The 27,675-nt window shown below is 35.0% G+C and overlaps 1 protein-coding gene across 1 annotated transcript in view; it reads right to left on the bottom strand.

Moving 5' to 3' along the window:
• The window catches only part of LOC123697333 (serine/threonine-protein kinase minibrain), a 129,898-nt gene that overhangs the window by 81,573 nt on the left and 20,650 nt on the right, over positions 1 to 27,675 (bottom strand). The window contains exon 3 of the mRNA XM_045643810.1: positions 26,611 to 26,712. Within this exon, the coding sequence (XP_045499766.1) occupies positions 26,611 to 26,712 (102 nt within the window). The remainder of the gene's footprint in view (positions 1 to 26,610; positions 26,713 to 27,675) is intronic.

Raw genomic sequence — 27,675 nt, 5'->3', positions numbered from 1 at the left:
TAAAAGTCATTCATTCACAAACAAGCTAACTTAAGATGGCATTGTATTATGTCTGCGAAGTTTGATCGTTTGATGATATTCATATTATCAATATTGCAACGTACCTTAAAGCTGTCGATTTAGGAGACTGAAAAGTATGGAAGGGCTTACCTGAAACAATAAAACAAATAATTAGAAAATATGATACGGAATAGTGTTTGTCAATTTATCATTTTATTTACTACCCACTTTTATCATTAATTAGTATACTACATTAAACAATATCTTTACCAAACCCGTCATTTACCCAACAATCAACACCGAATGTCATGACTTATGAAGAGCGTTTGATTACACAAACAAATATAGGATCAAGCGTGCTTAGCAACATAATGGACAGGGGCCACGTTATTATGAACAATTTCGCTCGTATTAATAAGTGCGTCCGTATGAAAAGCATTAATAATGCACCGAGCCGGGGTAAACCAAAGGTCACGTTTGGGCCAGACGTGTAGCCGCTAAAAGTGAACCGACGAAAGGTCACAACGGCTCTCAGATCAGGCATAAATACCACTATATCCCGTATCCTCTAACGTATGTGAATTTTTTAAATATTTAATTGGATGGAGCGCGAATTTACGCGTCCCGGATAGAAGCCGGCTCGAGAATTCCGTAATCACGTTTATTTTCAACGATAAATGACAATAATTCTTGGTATAGTAGTAAAAAATAAATGGAAAAACGGGAAAAGCAGACAGTTTACGACTATAATCATTACTTATGTAGTTCATACATATTGCATGCTGTGTGCAAATCCAAAGAAGACTACGCCACAAATATGTGTTTAACTTTTAAATAATAAACGATATGTGTCTAGCTAAGCCATGGTATGACATAGCACTAGAACTAACACTAGAATTTGCATGAACTATTTTTAATAAATAAATGTGTATGCGTCCATGACTCAAATACTTAATCCTTCTAACATGTAATCTCATTGTGCTCCGAAGTCCATTTATAATATAAGCTACATAGTTTAAAGCCTTGTAAGACACAGGTTTAGGTTTTAATCTTTCGATGGGAAAAAAGTAAAAAAATATTGAAATAAAAGATGCGGAACGAGGCAAAATCAATGTATGACCAAAAGCAATGTTAGACTCTTGCTTTAGATTTGTAACTTTAGTGCAGTCACCGCCAGCCAGCTACAAGTCAAAAAGAAAGCAACTCAAAGGTCCCAACCAACTATGACAGATAAACATTTTCAGACGGCGACAAAAAGCTGTTTTTTCGACTCATACTTATACTTTATACGTAAATTTATGACGAGCGTGTACATGTAGCGTACACTTTGGAGGACATTTGCATATCTCAGCTATTGACTCGTCTAGACTTTGTTAGAATTAGTGTTCGTTCAACTGAAACCAGTCCGACTTGTTACCTACGTTTTTGTTTTACATTTTTGTGATACGATTTTAAAAATTATTCGAAGTTCAATGCCATTTTGCGATGAAATCAGCGCGTTTTAAATTCGTTCGTGTTACTAAGATTGGTCCTCACAAATGTTGAGATTTTTATTTTGTTATTATTTAGAGGTGATATAAATTATAAATATTTAGTTCCAATTAAATTGTGAACAGATACTTCAATCCGTTTAGGTGCAAATTTTGAAATATTTCATTTATTTTGGCAAGTGTCTGTATCTCTATATTTCTCACTTTTCAGCAATTTTATCGCTAATTTGTAGGTACAAAGGTAAGTACAATTCATGACACATGTTATCAGCGTATCGAATAATTATTTCGAGTAAATGCACACAATGAGGTAAACATTAATAGGAACTGATAAGGTGCATAGATCAACCCTATTCCCAGAAACATAACCGCAATATCGCCCCGATTGGTGCCATACTGTTTTTTCGCATTTTCCCGGTAATATAACATGTTTTATATCCTGGGAAATCCTTGTTGTTTTTGATGAAATCACATTTATCTACAAGTTTAATTGTAAATGAGACAGAAGCATACATAAACTATGAGGCATGCGCTACTTTATTATTTACATTTTCTTCAGAAAAATACGACAACAACTAGCACAAATTATGGAGAATTTCGTCCAAATGATACACTTTGTTTTGTTTATTTAATCAATCTCCATTCGGCGCTCTACCTGAACATGTATTACGAGTAAACTTTTATTTTCCGTTCCCACAATAAAATTGACAATACACATTTTTCATGCCTACATAAAACTTTCCACACAATACCAGCCGGGGTACGCCCCTAATTCCACGTAAAAATTTCACATCCCATCTCGGATAACTTGTACCCACCCTTGAAACACAAAACCTCACTCGGGCGCTATTCCTTCGCCGCGTAAATAATTCAATTCTTCTGTTAAGTATGACATTACCCTAAGTGACTTTCGACGTCACCGTCATCGAGTGCCATGAGGCTATGACGCACGCTCAAAGCAATCGGATGCTAAGCCTACTTTCAAAACTACCCACGCGTATTTAGCGCGGTGACGTTGAGATCGTTCTCGAATCAAAATAACATTTACTGCGATGTGTATACATATAATACGATAATTAAATTTATTCGCATCATAAACCGCGATCAATCGATACGAGACGTTGCGCTGGCATAAAAACTATGCCTTGACCACGATTTGTAAGTTTAATTTCAAATGAAAACAAAAAGTAATAATATTCAACAGACAAAAAATTGTTTGATAATAAAAACTCGAGCCATAGTTATTGAATAAGCAAACCTTATTGGAATCGTTTTCAATATAGATATATAAACATATCTTCACGTCATATGCGTAAGGAAAAGGAGAGCAACGTAAGGAAAAGGAGAGCAATTCAACTATGTTTTCAAGTTCAATCTATAAATAGAAGCACTGGTACAGGCACACGAAGCCCACGCATTCCGCGTACAGCGTGTCGTATTCAGTTTATTTTTAAAATGCCAATCGATGTCTTTAACGTTTGGGAGCTACGTACACTGTAGACTGTAGAGCCTAGCTTGCCGCCTACGTGGTATTTATTCAAAGAAACGAAAATCAAAGAACATAAATTTTTGAGAATTTAACTATAGGATAAACATTAATTGAACGATAGGAAGATAAAAATAAGGATTGCGAAAACTGCTTTATTTTTCGTAAATAATGTTTATTGTTAAAAAAGAGAAATGTATTTCGCAATAAACATCCTAACCGGCTGTGAATCTCCCAGAAAAAGTATTACCAGATGGCGCCTAAGGATAACGAAATTAATAAGAAAATAGTGTCATCTATTATAACAAACGGTGGCAATTACTTATTTGGACATTGAATAAACGGGAATCAGGGAATAATACTCGTGAGCTCATTCAACAAGTAAGCTACCGGCGAAACCCGCAGTGCAAAACGAGTGGGCGAACAAATATAAAGTGATGCGAACAAAGACGGTTTTTGGGGCTCTGCGTTTATCTATTTTTCACATTTCTATTTGTAAATGACGTCCGTTACAAATATTTTCATATTTTAGTCCTAGACTGAAAGAAACGAGACCTTAAGACATTTTTGAAAAAGATTCTGCAGTGCCTTCTTGTCGAGCACTTATCGAGTCGAGAATCATACAAATTCGAGGATCAAATTTAATGAAAAATAAAATTATATGAAAAGGTTGCTAAATACATTTTCCTTATCATTTATCTACATCCCTATACGGATAACCGTGCCAGTCAATATTCAATCACAACATCCATTTTACAGAGATAAAACTGGCGATCATTTGTGAAAGGTACAATTAGAGAAAAAAATGGTTATTGTTATAGCCAAGGGACCGTCCTGAAAATCAACTTTTCGTTTCATGCCTGAATGATTCACGTCCCAACTTTAGGGTCTACGTTACCCGAGGGCGTAAACAACGCGTTCTTCGAGTCGGAGCGAGAGCCTTAACAATTACTTTAATTAAACGTAATGCCGAATGAAACTCAACGGCGCTAGTTTGCTAGTTAAATAATTCCATTCGATTCTGTTTGACCCAACTTTGTGCATAAACATCAAATAACGCGACTGAGATTATGTATTTTACTTTTAGTGTAATGAATGCGTATGCGTATCAATGACCTATTATACTAGTAGACGCGGCATACGCCAACATCATTGCACTAAAAAACAGCGTAATTAATACATACCTACTTACTAACGCATTATCACAAATACAGTTGTTCTCTCTTTCACTCTCACGCACGAGACATAATACATGTCTCATTCATGTACTTCGTAATAACAACTGCCGATTAAAATATAAAAAGAACGTCCAGCCACGACGCTGAATGGTGCGTGACTAAGTGAAACTCGGGCACTTAACCGAGTTTTTTCTTGCCAAAATAGAGAGCGGGTAACGTATCTAGCTCTTTTATATATCATAGATGCGTATATAATCAGCTAAAAGTGTTTTATATGCGGTAACTACGTTAAATATGTCCTTATTGTTATGTTCCTGTATTTAATACCCATTTTGTTCGTATAAATGACCACTAATCGAAGTTTCCAACAAAGCAAATGCACAATCGACAAGTTTATAAGAGACTAATAATAGAGATCCCGTACAATTATTTATATTCCGTCAACCGGCAAATCTCGACGACAAATAGCAAAAACAAAGATATTAAAAGTCTAATACAGAACAAAGGCGGACCATTACCGACCTATGTAATAGCCCGGAATGAGGCATTGCGATTGCATCTTACCATTCAAGACTCCATTAAATATTTCTAAACAAAGTTACCGGTGCGTGGTTAATCGTTGTTGGGGAAAAAATTAAAAGTATTGCCAGTTTAAAGGCAATCCCGACCGCTGGCATCGAGCGCAGGTAAACTGAGATAAAAGATTGCGACTATGAAGCGGGCGGCCTTTGCCGTTTACAATGGAAATTGCAACTCTGAGCGTTCGTGGAAACAGAGAACAATCTAATACAATACGTTCTTTCTTCGACTCTAAGTAACTTTTTATAATATAACATTTTAATGACACTAACTCAAATACAATAAAAATTTATTAATACAGGAGTTTACTTTAATTTTGGTGAATAAGTTATTTTAAACATTACAATATTCCAAAATATAAATCACATATCAACTCTTTAAATTACGATTTACATCCATATAAAATATCTAAAACAAACTATATTTACGCATCAATACTACAGTCATTTCTTATCTATTTAAAGGCATAATTTAGCATCATAATTTAGATAATCGATTACGCACACAACATTAGCAATATACATCCACAACAACCGCATTCAACAACCCCGTTTACAACCAACAACATTATAATCTCTATAGGTAACTCGCGCATTCAATGGCCCCAAAAGCTAGAACATTCTCGCTCGAGGCGCATAGACCACCCCAGACGTCCTATCTACAATGCCTGCGCCATATGTTTCACGCTATGAACACTATCGGCGAGCTTATTTTTACTTCAAATTGATTTAAATTGTATTGCCAACGTTTTAAATTGGAATTTTATAACGGGACTTTTGATAATATAGAAATAAAAAATAGAAAGAATAATTATAACTTATAGGTAATGTTGTGAACTATTAATGGAAGGAAATGAGTTTAAAATTAAATAATGAAATAAATTTATTAATTAAACTTTATACATAGATTAAAATACGCAATTTATAAATAGTATCAATTAACCTAGTTTCTAAAACTATACCTCGTGTAGAAAATTTATCTAATTTACGGTATCCAACTAAACTCATACATCCCACATAAAACGCAATCAAATAATGCCTATAGTTATAATAATAGCGTATGAAAAGCAACAACAAACGACGTCTGACGTATCTCGTAAGATCTATGCGAGCGAAGATACAGCGGCGCTTCTTTGCAAAGTGTGTGCAAATTGCCATAATGAGGAAAAGGCGTTAACTATCTCATTTTGCTGACGGTACATACACGTGCAGTAATTATTATGTTAAAATTTATCAAGTATCATCGCGGATACAATTTACTCGCTTGCAATAATTATAGCCGTGCGAGTGCGAAGTTGCGACACATTTTCTATGGAAAATTGTACAGTGATGTAGTTTTATATAAACTGTAAAATTGCTAAATAAATCTGCTTTTCTTAAAATTTAAAAAGTTTTATTAACTTTGGATACCTAAACAAAATTACTATCTGTCAATATTGCACCCAGTGGTAATTTCAAATTCAATCATTTATTTATTATCATTTACTTCTTCACCGATTCGGAAAGAACCGGCAAGAAACTCCATAAGTGCTCTATTAAAATCATGTCATTTAAAAACATTATTTCAATATGCATTTGCAGTTCAGACTTCGAAGGATAGAACTTGAGATTTCTTACAAAATATGCCTAAAATTTTTTCAACTAACCAGTTGATGGTAAATCCAATTGCCTCTCTTACAAACTAACTATTTCAAAGCATTATTTCCAGTTACTGTACGAATTATCAAACTCAATGATTTCCAATACATCCTTCACACACCCAATAAATACAACAATTAAATATTCCGATCGCTAAACAATTCCGCGCGAAACGCATCCGAAATAATTGGTGTCACATTAACGGCACTCCGCGCTTTGGCAATCTAATTAAATCGAGGAAAACACAAACAATAGTGGCCTGGCGACGTGTCTGCTATCATTTCAGCACATTTTAGTGACTAACTGTTCCGCCGTGCACTGATTAAGGCCCATAATGAAGTTGGAGCAGTTTTAATTGCCCCCGCCTTGTAAGAACGCCTTTGTAACTGACGAGAGCGGTATCAGAACAAATATTATTTTCGATTTTCGTTTGTATTGAAATAATAAGGTCAAACTTTGTAATATTGGAAACTTGCAACTTGGAAGCGTAATTTCACAAGCACAAATACTTAATAGAACTTCTCATTTTGTGTACCAAACATTATAAATTAAAATTGTATGAAATGTAAATTTTAATTACTATAAAATTTTAAATATTTTACTGCAGTAAATTTAACTTAAATTCATTATCAAATAACTGAGATGTGTGAATTGTGATGCATAACATCACGTGCATTCTACATATTTTAAAAGTCACCAAACACGCTGCGACAAATTCAAACAAGCAGCGTATAAATTCAAACAAAATCAGCACCTGTAACATGTTTATTTAAAGAAAACATCATTTTCCATATATTACCGTCACTTTAAAGCGAACTTAAATTTAATATACAGCCAACTGGCTTGGGTCACCGGTATACATTCTCAGCGGGGCATCGTTCGATTCGTCGCCCTATGGCCCATGGAAATTGCACTTTAGCAACGCGCAATAAGATTGATATTCGCTTATTATCTTATCAAAGATTCCAACAGTATGATACGGGCCGGGTAAACGCAGTTCCTGGAATGCATCGGCCCCTTTGCGATATTTGTTATTGCGAACTAATTTTGTAAAGATTTTTCCTGGTAACGGCGACTCTGTGGCGCATGGTAATTAAAAAATAATTAATGTATATTTTGACCCGAGTTATCTTTATAATTTAAGTAAAATAAATGGTTACAGTTTATGATGACATTCCGTACGTTCCTTTTATGGTTGATTACTTTGATTTTGTTATTTATTACGGAGCGTTTATTCTGGAGCGTTCGAATTTTGTGTAGGAGTACCTAAATGGTGAAGTGAGGTTATTTCTATTTTGGGCTTAATTTACAACTAACTTATTTTGGAACCTTACTACAGTCGGGTTTTGTATGTATACAAGGAGTTAAGTTAGATATTAAACATAAGAATATTGTTTTCGTTTTATATTGCAGCATTTTGCGGTTTACCTTGTATGTCAGAAATCCCAGAATGAGTCTTTTCAATTATTTATATTAACAAGTAAGTAAATATATAAACTTCATTAAGAAAATTCTTTCAAATAAATATTGGATCATTTTAAACTATAACATTCTGAAATTAGCTGCAAATATATTGATTCAGTAAAACTCATGTGACAATGTTATTACTTATTAGTTATTATATAAGAAAAATTATTATAATATGAAGTTTTAGTGAGTACTTATTCGTCATTCTTACCCCAGTACCTACCTACATAAATAATAAAACAATATCTCTATGATTAATTTGTTTCATTAGATTGTACCTATATTGTGAATCTTAAAACGAGTTGATTTAGTATGTAATTGATCAATTTATTTAGTGTTTTTATAGAAAAAATAAAGTTTAATTAAACAAAAAATATAATCACGTAGGTACCTAACTATAGGCAGTAAAATATGCCTATTCGACTAAAAATCATCTGCCTTTGATAAGATATAATTTTGCAATCGGTGATATGCCTTTTGATTTTCCATATTTTTTTCGAGACAACAACTAAACCCAAAATCATACCTATAAATCCCATTAACCAACAGTCAATTGTCAATTGCTCCTTACAAAAGAGCAATGTTTACTGAGATCGCTTGAGGTTCCCCCTATGCCTTTGCCCTCCCCCCCCCCCTCTTCTCGGCACGCACGAACGGTACGCGCATACCGCGGCGGCGGCGACGCACCGCGCTATTTTGCATACAAACAAGCAACGGTGCGCGGACGCGACATTGCGTCACGCGTTGCGCAATCGGCTCACGCGCATGCCATTCATCCGGCCCCCCCGGCTGGCAACAGACTGCACATAATACACACATATACGACTCGACACATAGCCACATAGACTTGTTTCCGTGTCGCGGCTCGCCGTGTGACCAGAATGTGTCTAATGCCAATTTCTCCTCTTAAAGCGTCTGAGTGATTGGCCGATGACTGTTGATAAGAGTAAATATATGGCCATAAACTCGGCGATGTGTGTTCGTATATTTATTATTCACTAAATTTAATGTGCCCATAGCTAATAAAACACTGGCATGTTATCTATGCTAGTTATGAGTTATTATTTACATTAAAAAATTGCGTAAACCAATGCGACAAAAATAAGTTCGTCGTGTAAACAACACGTATCGTCGCGTCAGCGGCGTTTCATTCATACTAGTGGTGGTTATGGTCTATTTCTGTGAACCTTTACGATAACACCGGATGTTTGGCCATGTGTGGCATTGTGAGAATTGGCCTATTGAATATATTTTATAGCCGCAATCCGTCGTTGTATTGTTGTTTCGGAATGGTTACACGTTATGGTTTAGTGCGAACACTTTTCCGTTTTACTGCACATGTGTATGCACCACCATGACAGTTTATTGATAAATATTCTTTCTTTTCTGGTTCCAGTTGTATTTTTTATCATTCCACAATAAAAAGAAATGTACTACGATAATGTATGTAAAATTGTAAACTATAAATAAATATTGCATAACGATGAACGAGTACATCGTCAACATAATATATCTTAAAACATATGATACAACATCTCCACGCACATCCCTCGGGATTCGGGACCGATCTCTTGCGCGCCACTCGCCGCTCGCCAGCTCAAACAAAAAAGACCGTGAGCGTGTCAGAAGTGATATTTCTTTAGCTAGTTTCAAAGATACGAAAATCGTCGCCTTACTCCATCATGTGACGGAATTGTCTTGACGCGACCTTGAAATTCTTTCAACGCGCCTAAAGAAGTTTCGCTTCAACAAGAAGATTAAACAATAAATCGCAACAATCCGTAATGTTATGAATGAGCGACGCTATCAGTGCACCGGCCGCGGCGCTCGTTGCTCCCGGCCCGTATCAAACGGATGTTTACATAACAGATAGGCCAACTTTCAGCAGTTTATTAACCTCTTGACTTTGTATTCAATATTGTAATGATAGAGGTCGTTTGCACTGCCGCGATTAATTCACTGTGTAATTTGTATAGTCGCTGATTTTGCGTGTACAATATTGCGCAAGATAGGTCATACTAAACTATTGCGATCTGAGTATTTATCGTTAATATAGCACTGCTAGTAATTTTACGCATGTGAATTAAAATTACAATAAAGGTTACAAAGTTCAAAATAAAAATTGATCCTGAGTCCATTGAAAAATGTAAATAGACTCACATTTTTGTGATAGTTTATAAAAATACCAAGCATTCGATCTGACTATCTTGACTCTTGACTTAAAAAAATTGCATCGCCACAAAGATAAAGCCACAAGCGCGAAGTGAGCAAAACTCATAAACCAATTACGATAACGCTCTAAAAACTATGGGTAAAAACGAACCTTGAACAAGTTTTTACACTTCCAACAATAACAACTAAAATAGCACATACTATGTCTATTCAATACATTTAATAATTTTACACGTGAAATACATTGTAAAGATTACAACATAACAAACGCGCAATTCATACGAAATAACTCATAGGGGTGTGACAAAAATTGAAATAGTGAATTAAATATTAATTAAACACCTCTTCATATTAGGGAACCGGCTATCACACCGCCCGGGCCCCAGAGGTCTTGTTATAACATAAATAATATCCACATAACATAGGCGCACCAATTTAACGGTTTGTTTGTTTTTCATAGTACCTACATACAGTGAGGGTTACCTATATTATATTCACTATAGATATATATCTATTATACATGATATCCAGGGTATCGTTATTTTACAATTTCGAATTAAGTTGTAAAAGTATCAGTTAATTAACTTTTAATGTAAGCAGCAGTAGATATGAATAGTAAACAATAATGTTATTTGTTTTGTCGTATTTACGTTGATGAAGAAGGAATACATGTTAATTTATTTGCAAACACCTACGAACCAGTAATGCGATATGGAATATGTAAATTAATATGCAACCTTGTCCCATACTCGTTCAGCCTTCTGTCCAGCTATATCTAGAATTTGGCAAAAGGCATGAAGAAACTTGAACTGATCTCGGTTACCACGCCAAGAGCACGCATACGCATGCTGTAGCGCAGAATTGCATCAATAAAATGTAAAACGGTGCGTTACATCATACATTTCTAAACATCATCTGAGCTATTTTATCAGCTTATCTCGACCAACGTCAGCGAAACCGAGAGTGGGCTCCGCACTGCGCGCGAGTGCTCGCGTCAGGACGTGACCTATGACGTCACGTGAACCCGTGCTACGGTTCCATTAGAACGTGTGACGTTGGAAACTATTCAATCGCGCCCCATTATCCACGGTTTCTATTATAATGCTCGCGCATGCTTCATACCTCATCAAAATAATGCTTGTGAACGTGTAAAAAAACTTTCGATCCCCTTTAAAATGGAAATTAATAGTACCACGATGAATTTATAAATTTGTTATGTACGTGTTCTTGCATGCATCTTCATTTTGCTTTAATGGAATGTGAAAATATCCGAAACTAAGTATACACTGCGTTTAATCCCGCCATGAAGTATAATCGTTTCAGTGGGCCCGCCTGAGAACATGATGAATTTTTAAGCCGCTTGCAAAATCACGTCTTCTTTTTATTCTTTGGTTCGGTGGCATCGGTCTGTTGTTATTTCAGTATATTATCAAAATAATCTTTGTCAATAAGCATCTCCTTACTTTCCTAAAAGTGGGTTTTTCCAAAAATCATGTAAAAACCGTCTCGTCATAATCTAGAAATATTTACATAACACAGACGCGCCGCATAACAACGAATCGAAAATAAATAACCAATACAGCCTATCTATAAAACAAAAAACCGATTGCGTAAGTTGGGCCAGTCAATGCAAATACCAGCAGACGTAGCTAGTCACCAAGCTAGCGCCTAGCACTAGCGTCTCGCGTAGAAACAGACGCGCGGAGACGGCATCAGCAACCTTGAAGTAATTCAGTCATTATCTCTGTTGCTATATGAGATCGCTTCCAAGTATTCCATTCTTGTTTTTGATGTTGTTCGCCGAACGGTTGAAATTAATTTTGCTGATACGTCGATCGCTTTTGTGGGAAATAAAAAATTGGAATTGATCCGAAAATCTGGCTTCATCAAATAATTTTTATTTTTTATAAAAATAGAAAAAATAAATGACTAGCTCGTAGCTAATTAATTTTTATTTTAACTTAATAAGGCGTTCCAATATTGCTCAAAGAATTCAACAATAATTTTTCTAATTGATGAAAAATATTTTTTTTTACGTTACTAGCGGCTTCCCCGCCCCGGCTTCACCCGTGGTACATATTTAGGTTTTCTCTACATAAGAACCATCCTCGTTCTTCAAGGATAATAATAAAAAAATATCGAAATCGGTCCATCCGTTCACGCGTGATGGCGGGTTTTATTTTTATATATTATAGATTTATAATTTTTCATTAGCACACAATTGATCAATAATTGACGAAAAAAATTAAGTTCTATGCAATTTATTTTAATTTAAAATGTATTTATTGTAAGCATGCCCGTATTAATCATACCCAAAGTCCAAACACACGAGACAGGTCTTTACGTTAACCCCTGGTCGTGATCAACGTTTAGAGCACGAATCACTCCAAGTAAGGCGGGGGTCTTTCAACCGCGATACCACAATGAGAAGTTTATATTTAATGTTTTCAAAATAGGACCGTATACGTTTCGTACATCTATGATAATAATATATACGGTATGATTCATAAATTCAATTGGCTAAGCATCTGATGAGTCACGCCGGTGGAATAGGCATGGGAAACCCATTGTTTCTCACCGTGCGTCCTTAATTTCGCTCAGCTGTTTTGATAATAGACAATCGGATGTATGACCTCAGCGCACCCGCCTACTATTGGTTTTAAACCGTTGCTAGTTTATTTACATTAAATACATTTACTAACTAACATTAACTAGCGGTCCGCCCGGCTTCGCCCGTGGTACATATTTCGCAATAAAAGGTAGCCTATGTTCTTTCTCAGGGTCTAAAGATTGTCTGTGCCAAATTTCATCAAAATCGGTTGAGAGTAACAGACAGACAGAGTTACTTTCGCATTTATAATATTAGTACAGACTAGGGATTGCATTTCTTTCTGCTCTTACCTAATTTATACTTTCTTTGTTATCATCATTGTGTTGTTTCCGTTTTCCGTTTATAGCAGGAATTATTTAATGTATTGTGTGTGCAAAAAATACCTTAAAACCAGTAAATACCACTATTTTAAATTGACACAATAAACGTAGACCGTAATCTCATTACCCCCGTATTGACCTGGTATTGATACATTCCACACAGTCTTATCAATTATCATACATTCAAGTACTCGGCAACAATACATCTTTTTAATTTTTAGACTTATATAAATTTATTAATATTATCATGGCTGTAAATTGATAATATTTATTAATCAAAACATACTAGTAATATAGTAAGCCCAAACTTATACAATATTTGTATGTAGGAATGTCAAGTCAGTACACAATATTTCAGTAACATTTTAGTATTGCAAGTTTCAACACATTTTCCGTGGGAAATTCAAGCGAAGCAAGGACAGGGCGCTTGTATTGTAGTGGGTACTTATCGAGTAACAAGTTAGCCATTTATATTGCACTCATTATAATGGGGATGTGAATAACTAAAAGCATAATAGTATCTAAATTAGTTATGTAATTGACATTATGATGTTTGCGCTATGCGAGCACTTATTGGTGCAATTAACAGAAATTTCACAGGCAATTTGAGTGTTTATGTAATTTGCTCGAACCCACCAGCGCTCAACAACACGGCAGGTATAAAAATAAATGCATCACTTGCAACATCGGCGCAATGATATTAAACATTGTGATGTCATTGACTTATCCGGTTCGACCTTCGATATTTTAATATCATTTTAACAATATATTGTATGTAATTTTCAACATTGTATCTGTTGGACACCAAGCATTTATATAAATTTAAATAAAATTAAGTTTGTACGTATGAATCACTCGCATCCAACTTGAGCGAATTCAATGAAGATCAAAATCCACACTAGTAACTATTAACAACAAGCTTATTTAAAAGATTCAAATAACGCGTGTATAAACTTTTAAAGCTTTATCCTAAGCCCATCTAAAATCGATATTGACCCCGTAAAATGTTTGCGTATGTATCGTGTGTACCTCATGTCTATACTGTTCAATTTTTACATGGAAACCCAACTCGAGGCAGCTGTTAAGCCGCCACGACATCTGGCATCGTTACAATGTAACTTACCTACAAACGATCTCATTAAACAGCCAACAGTCAACAGGCCGCCGCGGCTTGTTTCAAATTGTAAATTAATAGACTGATTAAATGGCGTTAGCGCCTTTATGCTGATAACGTCTCGGGTATTATCTGCGATCTCGTTTTTGTATGTTTAAATAATTACTTGTGTTAACAATATTTGACTCCCTAATAACTACGGATATTTTTTTATTAAAACATACTTAGGCACTCTAGTCGATCCTATTATCTAAAATTAATCAACCTTCGTCTACAATGCTTCATATCTTCGCGTTCTTTATCAAACTAGGTTGATAGACAATCGTAAAACTGTCTCAATGTCAGTAGACTTTACTCTGTTATAAATTACAGAAATAGCGATTCGTGATGTTTACAAGCAAACATCACAACAAACGTTAATTTATTCGATATCATCATGTTTTAAAAGGATATACTATATTGGTAGTTGGTATGAATTATAGGATAAATGCTACACGCTTCATTCACATGTATTTTCATACACACATTGGGCGGGAAAATCCCTAAACCTTCAAAGAATACTCAAAAATATCCACAGACCAACAAGTTCACAGCAATCAGCTGATTCATTCGTCGGCGAGCCGGCCTTGCATGCAATGCAACTGTCATTGACTCTAATTATCATTTAGCAGTATATTTTGCGACCACCCGATAGACAAAGCACGCTCCGTCGTCGAAATGTTGAAGGTCGAATTGGCAATACAGCTCAGAAATTACAGTCACTTAAGGAATAATCTTGTTCAATCAACGATTCTGAATATATTTTCTACGAGCATTTATAAAGTTTTGATCACGATCACAAGCTGATTACAGTAATTCAATCTGAACGAGCGACGTGTAACAAAAATAAAAATCTAATTACAACAGAAAACACCACGAAACCGACAACCGATCGAAAACTAGAAAAACATTAACGAATGTTAGCGTTTATGAACGCGATAAGGAATGCCGTCAATCAAGTTTCGGAAGCAAGGTGACATTCGCGACCCAAAGGTGACCCGCTATGAAATAGTTCGACGAACCTAGCCCACTTAGCGATAGCGCCACCCGCGTAACAAAATTCCCAAATTACACAGCTAGATTACTATTGACGGTACTTTGTTTACAGAGGCCTAATCTGGAGCGATAATCTTGACTTGTCTGGTTAAAGAGTAAAATGAGCCCGGTGTCACGCCGAAATGTTTACCTATTTAGGTATAGGTGGTTGAGTGTAATAATGTGAATTAGGCTGCCTAACACTCTTTACGAATTTCGGATTTTACTTTTTATAATTACTAAATCAAATTAGTAGGCACTCGAATGTTTTTTTTTAATTACCAGTCGTATTTTCCCAACGTCTTGTTTTAAAATTAATTTACCCATACCTACTTACTATACTATCATAAGGTCAGAAGAACCACGAGCACTATACATCAATCAATGGTAATCAAAATGCTTACAAAATGTTGTGCAATAAAACAACCCGGGAACGCTCCCTCCGCACAGAATCGACCAATAATTTAAAAAGCGAAAAGGTCAACGTTAATAAAATAAGTGAACGATATAAATATTCCAAACGGTACGTAGGTACACAATCAAACAAAAACAATAGAAAGGGCAAAGGGGCCGACACGTTTCGCTGAAAGAAAATATAAAATGAAAGTAAAAACGGAGCGTATTTACTGCCACCGTTGCAATAGAAGCTGCCCGCCAACTAATTGAGAAAAACGAGATTAACGCCAGTCGAGCCATTGAACGAGCCATACCACTGTTTACTACCAGACTCATTTCTTTTACCAACACTAATAGTCTTATTAAATTTACCCTCGTAATAAATATACAAAGTACGATTTTATGAATTCCTGCGTTGGAAATACATAATTGCGGCAATTTATTCCTTCATATTAGTTGGCTCACAAACTGGAAATGAGTGAAATTTAACGATACTTTAGGATAATGGGCGTTGTTTTATATTTCTTTACTTGATACATTTAATTTGAAATGTTTTGTAGATAACGTTTAAGTTGAAATAATAGGCTTTCTTCGAGAGTATCACAACTCGCAACTATGTAACTGAAATCTCAATCAATCTGCCCATTGGATCGCTAATTACGGAGACGAGTTTTATAAGCGACCGCCATTTACTTAACTCGATTAATGAGAAATTTTATAGGCAATAACTTACTTACATTTCTAGACGACAGACGACAGTGCTCCATTTAGAAATAGACATCCCAGCCCTCAGGGGACCCGCCTACTAACTTTCATAATGTATATGCCATATACGGTCATTATAGCTAAATTATATTCAGCCTATTCCTAGAAAAACCGTAAACACGAACAGTTACTGTATAACAAAAAACTTTTAGTAAGATTTGTCGTTAGCTATTTCCAAAATTGACACTTGTATAAAATAATTATTTTATGTTTGGATGTAAATACGTCACTATCAACAGTTTCGAATAAAATTAACTAATGAATAAAATTTATGATAATAAAAACTGTTATGAATCAGAGATGGTAAGATAAAAAAAATAATATTATAAAAACATTGCCCTTATCGTCAATTTAAGATAAAATTTTTAACTTTATCACGTCAATTAAAAATACACGCAGAACAGAAACAGGGCGCTCAACTAGTATGCAAAGTACATTTCACATCCCACCATGAGAGCTCGCAGACGTAACAATATACCCGTAATCAAGTTACAAACCGCGATATTATTGAGAATTTATACTAAATATTGCACTGAGAATATCATATTTTCCTCAGTTAATATCGAGAAGGACTAATTAGTTTGTATTTTATAGAGCTTTCGAATATACGACGAATGTGTTATGCAAATAAAATTGTACAGTACACGTAAATTAATTCTTCATTAACTATTAGTATTTAGATGTACACACCAAAAAAATGCTTGCAATAGAAAGGAACAGGCTTGTTTCCCTTACCTACCTTACATCCGAACCACTTGTGGAATAATCCTTTAAAACTGCGAGCGAATGTAGCAATTTTGGAAAACAATTGTCCGGTTTAGTTAAGGTCGCGGGGAGCGGTCACCGGGGGCTAATTGACGGTAACCGAACAAATAAGATTACCGCTCGGACCGGTGCGTCACGGTAACAAACCGGGACGGCCGGCCGCCTAACTCGATCGCACCCGACGCAATCTAATTATAAACGAATTGTTTTTAAACTATTTTTTTATACGCGATTGTCTTGACTGACACGTAGCTCGATGAACTTCGGGTCTGTTCGATTTTTTTTGAAGTTTCTATGTTTATTTAATAACTTTGTTTATAGATCATTTTCATTCATATTTTCACACGGATAGCTTCCTAAATATTATGTTTATTTTTTACTCTCTTTAAAATAAATTCCATAATTTATCGTAATATTAATAATAACGTCTTAATCTACGAAACATATAAATAACAGCTGCGCTCCGCGGTTTCACCCGCGTGTCTCCGCTTCTGTTGGTCTTAGCGTGATGATATTATAGCCTAGCCTTCCTCGATAAATGGGCTATCCAACACCGAAAGAATTTTTCAAATTGGACCAGTAGTTCTTGAGATTAGCGAGTTCAAACAAACAAACAAACTCTTCAGCTTTATAATATTAGTATAGATAATCAAGGCAAGAAGGCTATGAATAAGAACAAATTAGTGTCACTTGGAACCGGAAACAATCGGAAGTAAATTACTCAAATTATACAGGCTTTGTCACAATGGCAGCAGGAAATAAGACAACAAAGCGACGACATTCAACCAACTTAGAAATTAATTACAATGACACCGACCAAATTATGTTACGGCGACAACGAAGAATATTATTTTAAAAGGAACAAACAGATAATCGGAGACGCATTCGCAATTTAATACAGGAATCTTTTGCAATAATTAAATTTAGAGAAAAATACAGATTCGCCCATCACTTTTCCTTATTCCAAATTTTATTTACATTTTCACATGGAGCTATAAAATATTGCATTTTAAATCATATCAACACATAATTGAACACAAAATCAACAGGTACGCATCGGCGCAGGCGTTACTTAACCGTCTCCTTGGTACACTTTTATTATCAGTCGGGTTATGGACATGACACACATCGGGCTTGTAAACACCATTAAAACGATACAAGTTTTTTGTTCGTCCGCCGATACCCTCGAAATCGCTCTTTAATTGACATATCAATACGTTAACACCGGAATGTTTCGATGCAATTGTGTTGGTTAATCGAATACATATGTACCTGGAAATAAATTAACTTATGTGTGTCAAGTTGGTACACATGTAAAATCGATCGGATCGATGTAACGGTTCTCATTATTGCTTAATTGGCTTGAATGAGATATGACGTACAAAATACATTTGAATTGCTTCAAAATCAGTTCATTTTTTTCAATGTACAAAGTTCTAATTATAATAATTATAGGGTAATTTTGTTGAAAATTTGGAAAAGATCGCAGCACTATTCTAAGTTTATAGTTGACTAGACCACGTGCCTTTTAAACTCGTGTAAACCGTGAACGTTGTTTGTTATATAATAATAATTAAGAACATCTGAAAACTTCATGAAACTTTTATTGGGAGAGCGCTAAAGGGCATCATAATATCCTTGAATCGTTTTAAATCAATCCGCAAGATACCTACAATCGAAAATAACGAAACTTTCACTGAGCAAACCGTACCGACTACCGATAAACGGGGAGAAACACGGGCAATTCATTAATTAAACAAAAAACAACGGACGAGAGACCGCGTCCCCATTCCCGCGAAAACTTTCAATACATTTAACTGTGACAAGGCTGTATAGACCACCTGAGAAATAATGTCTTAGTTTAACGTTTTCGAGTAAATCATACTAAAGGGCCAGCGTATCTTGGTCCGCGCCTTCTCGTTACGTAACCTAGTAGTTAGAGTTGCGCGAGGGCTCTTCCATAATTGGTCATGTGAGCGAAGGTTGAGCGATGTCAAGTAAATTTTAACACGCAATTAGTAAACCGGCGGATACCTTGGCACGGATAGTCTAGCTCGTACAGGCGGCCTTAGGTTTTTTGTGAAAATTTTTACAGCAGGGATCTGAAGCTATATGGGTTAACGACGTTTAACTGCAATTTTGCATTGATGCCGATGCAATTATGATTTTTTAATCACTTTTTTATGAATTCAATAAGCTTTTGACGTTTGTCACTTCGTACTATTCATTCACATCATCATCATAACAAAACCTGTTTGTGTTTGTCTCGTGGAGACCAAAAAAAATACAATAGTAATGCACGGTGTTGCTGTAATATTATAAATCTTATCCCCATTTATAATAATATCTTTACGAAAAGATAAATAGTACCTAACCATATCACTAAGATATTATTATTATCAACTTTAACTGGAATGCATAACATCGTAATGAATCAGAGATGGAAAAACAAAACAATACTTAATATTATGATAATAATATTGATACCAATTAACAGAAGATTATAGTTACCAAGGAAATTTGTTTGTGGTTATTAGGTACCTACTGATAGTAAATGCTAAGTTTAAATGATATTATGTTATCAAATATAATATTTAATAAGTAATAACTGATTAACTGATTAACTTGTCTAGACAGCCCTTTGATTTATTTCCTTACAAGAACTTCCATACTACACCATATCTATTTCTACTATGTATCTTAATCAAGAACTCAATCGTATATGTATAAGGTATCCCATAGTGACACTAATTATACCGCCACTAATTAAACCTAATTTATCCGCTCTCAATACTGCAATAGAGCGTAATAAAAACATCCCTCAATAAAAATAATTCCATACACTATAGATATAGCACACGCATGACATCGATACGCGTACTAATGGGCGCCTTTTCACAATGGGCAGCGTTGGCCCCACAAATGATCGTCGATGTTTGCCGCCATTACGGAATAAACATCTACAATGCAGCTGATCATGGACGTTTAGGCCCTCTACACTATCGTGATTGCCTCTGCTCGCCCAACGCTTCCCATTGTGAAAACGGCTCGTAAGCCCTTTGAACGTTAGGTGATAGTCGTTATGTATAAGATTCCCTGCCGGCGCCGGCTCACCGCAGGCCGGGTAGCAACGTTGTGACGTCGACGATCTACCTTGACTCACTTGAGGCGGCTGGCGCGGCGTCGCAATAGATGATAGCCGTTAAGGTAACAACTAATTCCTAACGCCGCGGTATGAAACATCAAACGATAGCTTTTTAATGCTTAGTTAATTATTATGCTGCTAGTTTTATATATATAATATATAAAACATTTGAAATATATTTATTTGATTTGATAACCAGGAAATGCATAATCTAATCAAGTTCCAAGTATTTCCTTTAAAAACCTAATGAAACATAGAAATTTTTCTCCATAATACTTCGGAAACAAAATAATTTTCCGCTTAAAAAAATCTTTATGCGTCCCAAAATTTTATATCGTCCATCATCGAAATTAATTTATTCAATCCTCGAAATTATATAAGCCCAAGTTTGAATGAAATTGTAAAAACAAATGTAAATACGGAAAATAAAACCGAAACAAAATAGGTCGGAGCGTGACGAAAAAGGCTGGCGTTTGTAAATAATATAAACACCCGGTCATTATTCTTCGTACGTACTTATTACCTAGTTTATGCAATAACACACGTGTCGTTTACATGACTTATGAATAAGCACCGCATGAACATTACAAATATATCCATGAAACGGAGGTCGTATTAGTAAATTATCGATGAATACGATTGTAACTACGTAAAATGTAAAATAATATTGGCCTCATTAATTCAGTATCGAGTGTCATGTACAACGACTGCAGGTAGACGTTGCCTTATTAGTGAAAATTTTAATTCAGCAAGTTTTACAAGGGGTTATTTCGTTAGTGTATACAGCAATAAAAACGTCTAGACTCAAAGCCATATTTAACATCGACGATAAAGCAATGCTGCAGCGTAATACAGGGCATGTTATTTTTCAGGGTTATAAATATTTATAGGATGTTTATCTAGACACATTTTTGGTAAGACTTGCTTTTGTGATATTGTTGTAACTGTCTTGTAAACGTATAAGTATTTAATTCAATATGAAACATCGTTAAACAAGCTTGCTATAATCACAACCTATTTGCATACTTTGGACTGATAGGAAGACTATTCCCATACAGGCCCAACATTACAAGTCCAAAATTCCGGAGACGAATCCCTACAGAGTAGTAGAGATTGGGCTCTTCATAACAAACAAGAGAATGTTTGCGATATACAGTATTAATTTAGCAAAAAATAGTAAACCGTCAAACATCTCTCAGTGCAACAGCTGATCGTTGCGTGCCACTGTAACGTGTAGGAGGCGAAAGCGCGGTGACGGCGCACCGAGAAAGTTACTTAACATCTGATAATGTTTGTGCGAATCAGATGAACATATTGTATCGTGGCATTGATGCTATTTTCATTTCAATTATATTGAACGACTTGTCAATCATAAAATACAAAAAGTACTTTATTTCAGTAGATCAGTTATCTACAGTTAGATAAATTGGTAGGACGAGAAAATATTATTGAAATATTCAGCCTTCATTTTAAAGCTCTTCGGAAAAACACCTTTCAAGCTGTGACACAATGGATGATCCGACAAAAATACCATGCCATGATTAAGATGTTTTTGTTAAAACTCGATCCGATTAAAAAGTACCTTAGAAAGCGTTCAACTTTGTTTTTGAAGCTACTCAATTTCCCTGAAAACATGACAAGAACTGGTTTATTGTGGCACTTGAGCGGCCTATTTTTAACGCCGGTCGGGCGTTTATTATCATCAAACAAGTTATTTTTGGAAGGCCTAATGTGTAATAAAAACTAAAAAGTTGACAGTCATCATGAGATAAACCTCATGATACCGCTTGCGCGGAGATAACCTAATTAAATTTTAACGGCGTCGTGTAAAACCCAGTTACAATGGCAAGACATCCTTATCAACGGCACGATGATTAAAAATTCGAGTTCCACGAAAGAATGATGCAATTATAAAACAGTAGGAAAACTTCTATGGAGCCGTTAAATGTGAAAAATGAAAATTACCTTACCCAAAGCCACGTTGTTTCAAGCTCCTGCATTACATAATCTCAATAATAAATAGCTACTCTCATGTACCTTTCCCATACTTTATCTTACCGAATATTGTATTTATATGTGCATGTGTATAAACGTGTTCCTTGATTAGACGGGATCTCATCAATGAAATTAATTTTAGAAATTCTCAATGACATATGAAGCAAAAGGGAACGAATATTTACATCGGCAACATTTGTTCAGGAGTCGTAACAAGATTTCATAACATTACTTCAAACAACACTGACATCAAACCATACCGCTGGCGGCCTGCTACTGAGTTCTAATAATTGCTAATTGAAAAGCTATAAAAACACAGTCAATGATTATCTCATGACTCGTAATTTGTCGAATCTGGGTTAGTTTGTAAACTGTTTATCACCAAAAACGCTCCTGGTACTGGAAAACTGTAACATAATCTAATCGTAATCGTTGGTGTTTTATCACGTTCAAATGCAACCCAAGTGCACAAAGTATAAAGAATCAAAATATCTTAAGGTGTAATAAATTGTTTAATGCGTTGAACGCCGGGTCAACAATAATAAAATCCGCCCCATAAATCCCTAAAAACCCGTTGTTTATTAATGATTGCTAATAAAAACACGCACAGATAAATCTTCCCGGCCGCAGAACGGGGTCAGTCATTCTCGAGTCAGTAACCGAACTATAAATATTGATCTGAGCTCTCCTTGACTCGAATCGCAACGGTTACTTGCGAAATTCGCCCACTGACGTTACTCATTGTCGTCTATTGCATACGGTGCAAACGAGTTGCTTCAGTGGCGACGTTTCAAGACATTCATAATCTCGACGCTAGCTTTCACCGGCTCCTGCGCGAGCTTTGATATTAACAGCGTACCGAAACAATCATAATTTGCAATGGCGTAAACACGACGTCAAAAACAATTTGTACAATATTCGCATACGAATTAAATTACATCAGTTAATTCGTGGATCTAAATCATTTCATTTCATATTTGCCTCTTATAAGTAATAATATACATTATTATTATTTTGATAACATATATAGTGTACAATGCGAATTGCATAATATTATTTTGTTTATGAAATCGTCAAATAGTTTCATCATGATCTATTGTTCGTCACCGAAATGCCCTACATGATGCAACTAAGTTATTTGAAACCAATCAGCCGACCGATAAAACCGCAATCTGGTATTAATAACTAGCTAGAAAAAGTGCCAAGTCTATGTAACGCAATCGAAAATACTCATTGCAAATATCAAATTTTATAAAAAACTGAACAAATAATATTGTTTGTGAATTTTTTTATGAAGGATAACTAGCTCATTGCGATTTCATAAAGTAGTTTATAGTTATTACACGGTAAGGGCATAATAAGCAACTTAGAAATATATGGGCTTGAAGTGATATATCAATTAATGAAAAAGAGGTAATAAATAAGCAAACTATAAACATAAATATTGCAATCCATCTATATTATACACTACGACACCTGTCCACCTCGATTGTAACACTACAGATAAATGAAGAATAATTTAAACCTATACACTGTTTCTGCGAACGTTTATACTAAACAAGTGATAAAAAGCATAACCTTTATTAAACTTATTTATGGAAAGTAAAACGAAACGAAAATGAATTGTTCACACCTACACACACACGTTGAGATAATAACATCCTCCCACGCACACATCGATGCTTGTAGGGCAACTGGAAAATGTACGTACAATTATTTTTCTAACGTATTTCGTAATTACACATGTGAAAAGGTTTCTCGGAAAATTGAAAATGGAAGAAAATCAATTAATACCGTTCGTTCAATATTTTCAATTAGTATCTAGATACAATACATAGTGTCCTTTTCAGTCTTAATGGAATGACAAACTGTTCTTCATAACGAAATCATAAAAAATAACTCTACATTCCTCTTGCGTTTTAAACTACATATTTACAAAATATGTTTCAAGTGAATCGGAAATTGTGTGCATTAGATAATAATTGGACGTTTCTACAATAGACAAGTAATGATACTTATTCAATTGTGCATGACGCAAGAATTGCAATATGAATGGATTGTAAACATCGAGGAAAACAATTGACGAATTTAAAAGAAAGTATTTACGTTGCACTTACGTACTTACGATAACAAAGGACGAATATAAGAAGTTTATTCCATTGGCATTGTTTCTCGAAAATATGTGAAAAAATACAGATTACGACAAATTAATAAAAATGTCAGTAGGTAATTTCAGCCAACGTACCAAATTACTATTGTTTATGCCATGAGCCAATATAATAATGCATTACCATTTAAAAATCAATTAATGACTTTTACCAATACAAAACTGGCGGGAAGCCATGTAAACACAACGCCTTGTAGGGTAACGACCATATCGCAACACAAATAGGATATTGTCTAAATATAACAATTTAAAAATAAACCGTTTTCGGAGGGGAACGCTCCACGTGTCTTCGAAACGATAATATTTATGGCCGCGTATGTGACGCACTCACTTCCAAGACATTCGGTGACTCGAGACAATGCATCGGGAGATATTCATAGCCAGGCTTCCGTATGATATATTGAACATAAGTTTATGCTTATCTTATTAAACCTTTTGATGGACGCCTGCTTTCTGATAGATATTGACGTATCAACATGACAACAAAACAATCGAATATTTTACAGAGAAAAAGCACAGTGACTAATTTTTAATTACAGTATTTTTATGATAAAGATGTAAAGAACTCAATAAACAAATTGTAACAAACCTTAATTCCAAAAATATACATACTATTTACATACATACGTCAAATAAAACGTAATGAGCCTATGCTCCCGTTACGTTACGACATAAATACATATTTAAATATAAATCAAATGTACAAGGTAACTATTTTAAAACCTATACCAATAAAGTATAAACACTGCCGTCCGTGAACCGATGTTTATCATAAATACGTGTTTGGTTTATTATTTACATAGGTTAAGGTAACTAAACACAGTTAATTACTGGTAATTTCGATGAATACATTAACTCAAGTTAAGATTTGGTTTAATGACGAAAAAAATTATTGCCCCGACCTTCCTAGAAGATAACACCTAGATGCTAATTGAAAAATTCCTTTAGGAATTTATACAATTCTTTTAGATTGCGGCTATTTTAGGCAATTAAATGAAACCCTGATGAACAAAACGTCTCGGCCTGTCCCTCGGCGCCTCACCTCAAAAAATTAAAAAAAGAACAACTATTTACGAGTCATCCAGCTACAACAAGTAATTAAGTGTACTCAAGAGCTTTATGTGCAATTCCCGGGAACAAACACTCTACTTGGCGAGAGTGTGACGCAGCGAGCAACGTCCTACGCCGCAAAATCACACGTGTATAAAGGTCACATGCAGACCGACCTACCCAATATACTCGCCTTGTTTGTTTGCTTTATATATTATGTTTATTTGGAGACCGTGTGAATGGAATTGGGTAATCATAGAGATATTTATGGCACGAGATTTCGGGAACGATACTTTTTTATTATTACTTGAGTTGTGTTTATCTCGAATATGGGAGAATATATTGCTGAAATAAATAAACGATATTTATAAGACAACGTTATACGAATAAGAAAAGGTAAATATTTTGATTGAACTATCGATTTCTATTACGTACAAGTTAAAATAGCGTTTTCGACACAACACCGGGCAATCAAATTAAAAAACGAGAGGTCACAGTTTTTAACACAATCGGCGGAAACGAAGGGACCCATAAAGTAAATAGTATAATAAAAAGCTGTAAATACCGAAAAGGGCGACGAACGATTTCCGTGTATAACAATGTAAACAATAAATAATTACTGGAAACGCTTATTGAAACGACTCGTGCCAATTCAATGTAGGTAAACGACCACAATATCTTCAATGAGAATAAATTAAAACGGTAATGCTTTGATTGGCACTTTGCGCCTTCGTTATGTGAATGTTTTATAAGGATAATATTTCACTCTCAATGTTCGAAAAAAATCATTTGGTGTCGTTTCGGAAAACATTAATTCAATTTAAATATATTTATGATTGTGGAAGTCCAACTAAAAATAACTTACGGTAGGAAATAATCTAGCATTTTGCACGTGTTTTTAAAATAGCCGAACGGCGACTAATTTAATCGTAAATAGAAATAGAATTTAATTTATTTATTCCGAAAATGGATAAACTTTAGGCTCAATCTTATATATTTTATTGGGTACATATATGTAATTTATTAAGTTATTTTTACCTCATTATACTATTTACCCCGTATAAAAAATATATTTAAATGTACAACAATTTGAAATGAGTGGGTGTAAAATACAGCCTACCTATAAGGCTATATACCACATTATACGTAGGTATTTCACATTTCTTAATAACTAACGTGGTCTTATTGAAAAAACTTACCTCATTAATGTGTTTGTATGTCTTGATAAGGTCCACACTAAGTTTCCTTAGCGGCGCTGTCGAGGGGTCCCGAAAATGATGTGGTATCCGTGCTTGCATAGCCTGATGACACGAAAACATGCTGATTAGTTCGCCGCTGTCGAGCCACAGTAAGCAATAAACGAAAAACAGTAGATAATAATATAATTGCAACACAAAGAAGTACAGGCACAAATAAAAAGCTATAGAAAAATAGGAGTTGTAATGAATGATAGTATAAATAACGTATATTTTGACTAAGAACACTAAGGGTGAATAATAAATGAAACGTGCAAGATGGACGCGGTAACGAAAAGCATTATAGAACAAAATATGTAAAGTACTACTTAAATAAAATATATTGCGGAAAATTGCCGTCGTCTAAGTAAGAATTTCGCATTCTTATTAGAGGATAAGGCAATGAATGGTGAATAAACACGAGACAGTTCGTTCGTATCAATGCTTTGAATTAATGGCGTTAATAGCATTTAGCTCGTTTGCACGGCGTCTCATGTATGGGTTACTTGAAAGTGTATCAATTTAAAAGAACCTAAATTTGAATTACTAACCGTATTTCGTATTAGAATATATCACACAAGAGTTCTTAACAGAATTTAGTGGTAAAATTTATACATCGAATGAATGCGATATAGTAGGACGAAAAAAGAAACGAGTGGCAATATGTCTCTCCCGTGAGCACATCAACCCTTCAGTGAAAAAGAACTAAGTTGTACGCAATTAGTGGCACTTAAAGAGGATGATTTATTTAGCCGTGCATAATATGTAGCTCGACGCGCGTTAATGATAATCCCTAATAACACAATCAGACGTACCTACGCGTGTTCAAGAATCTTAAACGGTATACCGAGAGTTTGGAAATACTGTAACCTACTATGCTAGTCGAAAGCATCTGTTTCAGCAGAGTTGCCATGCCCACCAATCACGTTTATCTATATTTAAAACAGTTTTAAAAAAATAAAATAATCTAATTATTCCTTATCCAAACGTTTATCTTAAAAGGACCGACTTTCTAATTAGAAAACATTG

Source organism: Colias croceus, chromosome 14 (genome assembly GCF_905220415.1).
Source record: "Colias croceus chromosome 14, ilColCroc2.1".
Taxonomy (NCBI): domain Eukaryota; kingdom Metazoa; phylum Arthropoda; class Insecta; order Lepidoptera; family Pieridae; genus Colias; species Colias croceus.
This window is presented reverse-complemented; position numbering and strand designations above follow the sequence as displayed.